Source organism: Pollicipes pollicipes, unplaced genomic scaffold, assembly GCF_011947565.3.
Source record: "Pollicipes pollicipes isolate AB1234 unplaced genomic scaffold, Ppol_2.1 Scaffold_4881;HRSCAF=5763_pilon_pilon_pilon, whole genome shotgun sequence".
NCBI classification, from domain to species: Eukaryota; Metazoa; Arthropoda; class Thecostraca; order Pollicipedomorpha; family Pollicipedidae; genus Pollicipes; species Pollicipes pollicipes.
The window spans coordinates 41,846,126-41,854,162 of NW_023596576.1; the positions used below are offsets into that span (position 1 = coordinate 41,846,126).

The 8,037-nt window shown below is 47.4% G+C and overlaps 1 protein-coding gene across 1 annotated transcript in view; it reads left to right on the plus strand.

The window, feature by feature from the left end:
* The first annotated feature begins 7,673 nt into the window (after positions 1–7,673).
* LOC119100405 (WD and tetratricopeptide repeats protein 1-like) overlaps positions 7,674–8,037 on the plus strand; it is a 1,861-nt gene continuing 1,497 nt past the window's right edge. The window contains exon 1 of the mRNA XM_037223503.1: positions 7,674–7,921. Coding sequence (XP_037079398.1) covers positions 7,674–7,921 — 248 coding nt within the window. The remainder of the gene's footprint in view (positions 7,922–8,037) is intronic.

Sequence of the window (8,037 nt, forward strand, 5' to 3'; positions counted from 1 at the left end):
CTGGCAGTGTGTGGATGTATTTGCATGATGGGATACACCTCAATCCACATCCCACAACTCTGAAATCAATGTATTGCTTAGCATACCAAGATTTGTACATGGAACAGCTCAGATCCCCTGACAGAAATTGAAAGGCCAGTTCATAAATTATATCAACATGACACTGCATATAATTTATCAGAAGTGGGATAGCTTCATGCCAACTAAGCCTATTTAAATGTATGCAGTTCATAATTTATCGGGGCTAACAGATTATGGCTAATGTGTGTCCTGGACTGCTGGAGAGCCAGAGTTCTAGTAGCATGATTATATTACATCACGCACAACCTACCAGACGGATTTTGGAGTGCTGTGACAATATCATGTTACACATTGATGGAACACTTCTATGTCAATACACTGTCTTTGGTGCTAGCTTACATGCTGTACTGACAATATTTCCACAAATGAATTATAACAATGAACACAAATACTATCAGAATATTTTTGTACAAAATAATGCTTGTAACACCGCAAGTTCCTGAACCACTGACTCCACTCTAACAACTGATGCCAGCCATACACCAAGCTCCCCAGCACTTAACATCCACATTCATGCAGTAAAATACTGGTACCACGCTGCTGTTACACAGTAAGTTTAATGCAACATGCATTCTTGTGGTCTGGATGCAGAGCATCACAGCAGGTTTGACTTTGCTGCAAATTGTTCCCACAAGCCGGCATTTAAAAGTGCCTGGGCCCTGCCTTGGTCGGTCAGGATTCACACAGCAAACATTGCTTGCTATCTGATCACATCCATCTATTTTTTTGGAATAAGTTTTATAAACATGTAGAATGATCATGTGAACACTGCAATATTTAGTCAACATAACACTGACATGGAAAGTATATAACAATTGAATGTATAAAGGCAACTATGTGATCACAGCCAGTGTTTGAAATACTCTACATAAAAGTATATTCACACCTTGAACTTGTCAGCACTAAACAGGTATACACACGCTGAAATGAGATGTGAACAAAGCGCACGGGGAAGATCATTTCGTGCAAATACAACGCTATTCTCACCCCAGCAGTTTGTAAGTCACCAACCGATTCAATAAGATGTACACACAAATGGCGCAAGGCAACACAGCACGATTCAAGAACTTGAATCGGATCGGGAGGGTCATCCGACTCAATCGCAACAAATTCCACAGGAAATGCCCGGTAACGACAATTCCAGAGCCAAACAAACGCCTTCTATTTTCTGCGCCACATCTTCGCACCAAGGCTGTAACTATTTTCCAATCCCTTAAATGGTAGCAATTTGGAAGCTCCATCGCACTCAGGACGTCACGTACTTGTACCTTAAATCGTCGCGAACATTTATTCCCCTGAAAAGAGTGCAAGAGCATGGCCTGTCGGCCGCAGCATGGATGTCTAGCAAAGCGGAAGACCAATGGTCTTTTTCGCTGATCTCTTTCAAGCCGCGCGCATTTTTAGAAAATTAGGAGGGATTTTAGTCAGGGGCGCAACCAAACCCTTGCTCTGATAGGCCGGGGAGTCTCGATGCTACCCACTCTCACGGGCGTAGGAACAGGGGGAAGGGGCCATATCCCCCCCCCCCACACACACACACACCTTTCAAGGTGGGACCAGTAACGTTAACTGGCTCCCCCTTTTCAGATGAGGTTGCAATTGGCTTACTTTTGCACTACATTAGATATGCATGCCGATTACCTAGCTCACCACCCCTCTCCCTTAAGATTCGTCATCTTTTTCGCTTGCTCATTGGCTATAGCTTAGTGTCACAGCCCAAGGCAGATGCCGCACGGCCTGAGACTGCAACGCCGGGCGTCGAGACTGGTTGTTTGCGGTCATTTGCGAGCATGGATGTTCAACCGATATTACACAGTTTCTTATCAGTAATCAGCCCTGACAGGATCTTGAGCATTTTAAGACGAACATGGTTAGCCATTTTCTATACAAATTATAAACACCATTTCATCTCCAATCTACATTCAGGGAGAACCCAATATCTCTGAAGAACCAGAAAACACGGAACTGGAGTCTATGTGACCATACCGGACTACCTGCGGTGATCGGGGATGTTGTGTCAGTGAGGGTTCCTGTGCTGATTCGTGGGCTACCGCGCGGTCAGAAGGCCTCCGGTGTCAGGGGTGAGAGCAATGTGATGATATATCCTTCTAATGGCCTCCGGATCGACCAGGAGACGCTTCGCGATGGGACGGAATGGCCCTTCAGCCCTTGACTGGAGACGGTAATGTACCCCTGGTGTTCTATTCAAGAGCCCTTGCCCGGAAGGAAATAAGGAATCTCATTATTGTTGAGTAGAGTGGAGCTCTCATCATGTTTGCCTAAGAACGTTTATTTTTTTCAGAATGTATTGTTGAAACAAATTACATCAAAAGGCTTGAACGTGCCCGCCCGCAACTGCGAGAGCAGGGACAAGGATGGTCTGGGTTGCAACCTCCGTAAAACCGAAAAGTTTCGGCCACTGTAAGTGCCACCAGACGGCGGGCGCCGTGTTTATCTATCTTCTGGACAGATAACTAGCTGTGAAAACGCGAAAAATAGAGATTTTACGTCCATTCTTCCAGTTCAACCAACAGATCCCAGCCCCACTTTGCGGTGCTTTAACACGCGCTCGGGTGGGGTCAAATTGACCCCCCCCCCCCAAGGTTTTTCCAGAATGGTTTCCGAACGGCGCGGCGTAGCCGCGCCAAATTTTGCATAGCTGTAGACAATTGAATAGTAGATCGTTTGGCACCAAAAATTTAGGTTTGAAAGGCCGCTGACCTACGGCAGGTTAAAGTCAGGCGATGGTTTCAGCGAAGGCAATTTCTAAGGGATCCTTCAACCTAATCTAACAACGGGGTGTTAGACGAAGCCATACATCTCTAAGATGCTTTCTTAGGCAACACAACAGTTAAATGAGCAAATAACATTGACCTAAGGTCAGGTATAAAGGGGACACCAAGGGGAAAGCCAACCTATTTTGTTACTCTAGGGCTTGCTGTATGGGATAGTTTCTGGTGCCAATTTCGAATTCATTGATAGCAGGAACAGCATTACACATCTTCCATGGACTTCTTAGAGGTCAGAATAGGTCATTGACCTTAAATGACCCCGGTCAACATTTTGTTTTAGGAACATACTGCCTAGCGTAATTTTTATCGCTCAGTCAAAGTGCAAAACTCAAAGCAATCTCGCATGCTCTAAGTCGCCTTGATCTTCAAAAGGTCAAACGTTACTGGCCTTGAATGAACAAGTGACCCTTTGCTTAGAAACGGTTTCCTAGGTTCTGGGGGCACTTTAGAGACCAACCTGGGACTTGAACCTTGTTGACCTTTTTTGACCCGAAGGTGACCTAGGAACCTGACCTAGGAACCTTTGACCTAGGAACCTGAAACTTTGACCTAAGATAGTTCGCGTACAGTTCAACACACCCTGTAAACTTAGTGTCTCTAGCTTTCTTAGTTCCCGAGATCTCAGGGGAGGTCAAATTGACGCTCACCCGAGCGAAGGGTATCTAGCCGGCCACCCGAGCGCGTATTAAGGGCCAATCCGTTCTGTTCATCGGTCTAAGAATTGCGCACGTGAAATATGCGCTCAGACTGCCTTATAAATGCAACATCTGATGTCATGCAGCGTCCGAGGATATTTTCGGAAACGTCGTCAATTCGTACACCCGTTGACTACAACTTAATACTAGCTGCTAGGCCGACGCTGTGCGACCCACGAAGACTGCAATGCGTGGGGTCGAGGCTTGTGTTTCTAAAATTTTCGAGTGCGCATGCTAAAAATTGCATCACGTAACTTGCGTTGCTAGTCGATTTACGCGTTTAAAAATAATCATTTCAGAAGCGTCATTATTTTCGTTCACCGGTGGACCACGACCAGATATTGGCTACTGGGCTGACGTACCGCGGACTATGGAGCCGGCGTAACACGTGACATAAATTGTATCACTAATCGATTCTGGCTGGTGAAAATATTCGGACAAACGTGGCTTGGCCATGTTAAGACATTTTGTTGACCACTCGTTCTGTAATGAAATTTCCATTTTCAAGTTTGGATCACACATATCGATCTGCAATCTACCTTTGCGATGTCCTCAATGTCTGTAGAACCCAGTTTAAAAAATTGACAAAGCTTCTGAATTTTATCAGTTTAGAAACAGTGCCGGTGATTTCTTCCATGCAGTCGTTCAACGCTTGATTTCTGCACTTGACTGACCTCAAAATACAGACAGAACTGAACTCACGGTAGCTCCTGGCTTCTGTCCTGGTTACAAAGTAAAAATAACAATAAAACGAAGAAAACCGTGTCACCTGTTAACAGCTAAGCCACATCCGGGAATATTTTTTTTGGGGGGGGGATCATCATAAGATGGGCTTTTGTCAACCTTGCGTTCCCCCTTGGCAAGGCTCTGACTGCACCCCTGCCTACACACAAAAGCAGATCAAATCGTATGCGTCGCATGATGGGCAATGAAGCGTACGTTGGGCCAATTCCTACCTAAGGCAGACGGCTTCCCGGAGGCTATTTTCTTGCGATAGTGTGGTGTGAGGAAAGATAATTCGGAAAAAGATACTGTTGCAGGTGTCCAAGACGTGTTTCATACACCATGTAGTAGCAACGCTGGTCCAAAAATATTCAACAAAGCATCCATACGATCAGTTCGCAGTCAGTTATGCGGGATATATCCGGGCAAAGGCAGTGGCCATCGACGGCGGACAGGAGCAGGGCCCAGATAAGGAACATATGACAGATTGGCCTTATTATGTGGCGTGATTCTTAAAAGACAATTTCCAGTTTCGTGGCTTTTGTCATGTTGTTTGTAGCACTTGTAGCGCTAGTCCGAATTTGTTTCCGCCTGAAATGCTGCGAAAAGTTGTATCTCTTGAAAAGCAGCCAACGAAATGAAGACGCATGACAGATTTGTCGCAGTGTGAGCCATGGATCCACTTTCAAAATTATCACCAGCCTATATCCAGGCCGTCTTTTGGCATGTATACTGTGGAGGCAGATGGTTTCTTTATGATGTCAAATACCTATCCGCTCGTGGAATTTCGCCTCCCCAGGAAAGACAACGCTAAAAAGGACGAATGATCTAGGGAAGCTGGATAGCCTTATTTGCCAAATGACAGATGATTGGAATAGGCAGAATTAACACCAGTGCGCCAGTGATTAACAGCTCTACATGCATATCTAGCATAGCAGGCATGACATATGAACATATGAATAAAGAGCGATAACAAACCTCCATCTCTACCTCCCCCCCCCCCCCCCCCGGTCATCGGACTCGCTTCCCGGAAAAAGTTCCTGAATACACCCTGAGCATGCCCCCCCCCCCCCCACTTTTTGAAACGTTCCTACGCCTAGACCCACTCTGACACCTCTCTGGCACGTCATGTAATCGCGCCCAAATTTTTAGTAGCCTGTGGGGCAGCCATCGAATATGTTTCACACAAAAACCGTCAGCATTTCTGGTTTCGGAGGAGCGGGAGTTTTCGAGGAACACCGCACGGCGATTTACGGCCTGTGCGGGCGGCGGACGGCAACCGACGATGCCCCGGAACGCTCGCGGTGGGCCAACATGGATGTATGGCTCGGCGGGCAGAACCATGCATTATAGATATATGCTTAAAATATATTAACTATTTTACACCATTGTACCCGGAACTTCTTAACAAGGAACACGCCTGGTTAGGTTTCGTTGGCTACAAGGCGTGGTATCGTACACGTGAGCATGTAAAACTGAAAAAGCCCGATTTTCGGGAAAATTTTACCATTGTCCCGGCAGATTGGGGTCACGTATTGACGCACAACCACAAACCTATTACCAATCTCGAGATCTCGTTGGGACCAATCCAGTGGTTGTTTTCTGCTGGAAACATCTTTCTTAGTTTGGAAACAGCAGGGGGTGGCGTCGGCAAATCCTATTGTGCAAAATTTAGAAATCGTATAAAACCCATAGGATCTTTGCATGAAAGCTCCATAAGCCCATCCCATAATATTGGCATGGGATTAACCTATTACCGCCCGGCGAGTCAACAATGGACGATGGCTTTGGAGGGCTCCACGGTTGGCTAGTTTCGCCCGAGAGGGTCTGTTACCCCTCCCGATGGATGAGGAGGGTTGGGTAAATATAAGCAGATGGGTGTGGGCGGCTAACGGTGTCGTCTCATTAGTCGTCTGGGCTTTAAATTTGGCGAGTTTTTGATGGCATGTCTTGCGTACAATGAAGGAGCATTATTTTTGCTGTGTCAACATACCGAGATAGGAATCACAATTCAGAGTAGTCAAATGTACATTTTCACTAACCCCGTTGAAAAATTACTCTTATTCAACATCGGTAGCGTGCAGCCGGCGTGAAATTTTGATCGACCAATTTTGACTCGCCGGAAGTGTGGTCAGCTCCTACGCGCCCCCCAGCTGCGGGCGGCCGAGGGGAGACCCGGCGCCCGGCGGCGACTCCAGACGGATTGGTGCCGGTTAGTTTCTTGGCAGGTCTCAGTGCGATTGTGTGATAAGTGAGCCGGTAATCTATGCGTCCAACTGCATAGACTTAGCTCAATCGCTATGCCGCGGGTGCGATATTTAACAGTGGAGGAAGCAAAGGTCATGGTGATGAACGATCTCGATTCGGTTGATGGTGATAACGATATCGTAAATATTCCGCCCGACGGCAGCGACGAGGATGAAGGTGACGATGAACACCTGGGTACAGCACATGTCCAGGCGTGGTGGAGGTACATTACCAGGAGCCGGTAACTGAGGACACCCTGTCGCAGCCGGCCAAAAAACGACGATCGGAAAAAACCGCACCGACGTGGCGTGACACGCAACCGCAGTGCACTGGTTGGCAAGGAACATCAGACACACACACAAGAGGCGCGGGAAATAATAGCCAATGCTGGGTGGTAGTACAGCTGTGGATATTTTGAGAAAGTGCTCATACCTGAAGTGTTTCACCTAATTCAGCTGGAAACACTGCAGAGAGAGATGTGAATAACGACCAGCTATTCTCTCTGGCCTCGAACTGAAAGCGTTCATCGGTATACTACTCTACCCTGGGTACAATCCCCTACCATCTGAACGGATGTTCTGGTCGAAGGATGATGACCTCCCACGTCCCATCGTCCGTCAAGCGATGACGAGACCTGAATATCTGAAAATAAAGGCATGCCTGCACGTCAAAGACAACAACAAGCAAACCATACCAAAGATCGCGGCTTTAAGGTCCGTTCACTCATGGAAATTATCAAGTCCTTTCAGCAGTTCGGCATCTTCAGTCCAAACTAGCCATAGACGAGATGATCGTAAGGTACTACGGTCACAACAGCTTAAACAATTCATTCGTGAAAAGCCGATACGTTCGGCTACAAGCTCTGGGCGTTTGTGGCAGTGGCGGATGCTGTCACACATTTGACCTCTACTGTGGCAAAGAGGAGCGTCCTGAACTACGCGACCAGTCGCTGGGCACAAGGGTGGTGATGGACATGTTGAGCGCGTTGTCGGACCTCAGCGGTCATGAGGTGTTTTTCGATAATTTTTTCACCTCAAGAAGTCTCCTCGCGCAGCCCAAAGACCGCGGCATCCGTGTGACAGGCACCGTTCGAGACAATAGGCTCGATAAAAGCCCCGTGACCCCGAAGAAGGACATGGCTAAGTCAACGCGTGGCAGCTACGAACAAAAGTTCGATCGGGCATGGGAAGTGCTGCTGGTCAGATGGCATGACAACAAGGTGGTCAACGCCATGACAAACTACGACTCAGCCGACCCGCCCACTTCAACGATCCGCTACGATCGTTCGGCCAGAAAACGTCTCCCAATACCGCAGCCCAAGGTTCTGAAAAGCTACAACATGGGCATGGGCGGAGTCGACCTGCATGACCAGCTACTGGGGGCGTATGAAGTGGCGATTAGGAGCAAAAAATGGCACTGGTCTCATCACAAGGATGCTAGAATGGTCGTCGCGAACATCATTTCTTGCACAAGACGGCAGCCGGTGGGCGAACATCTGT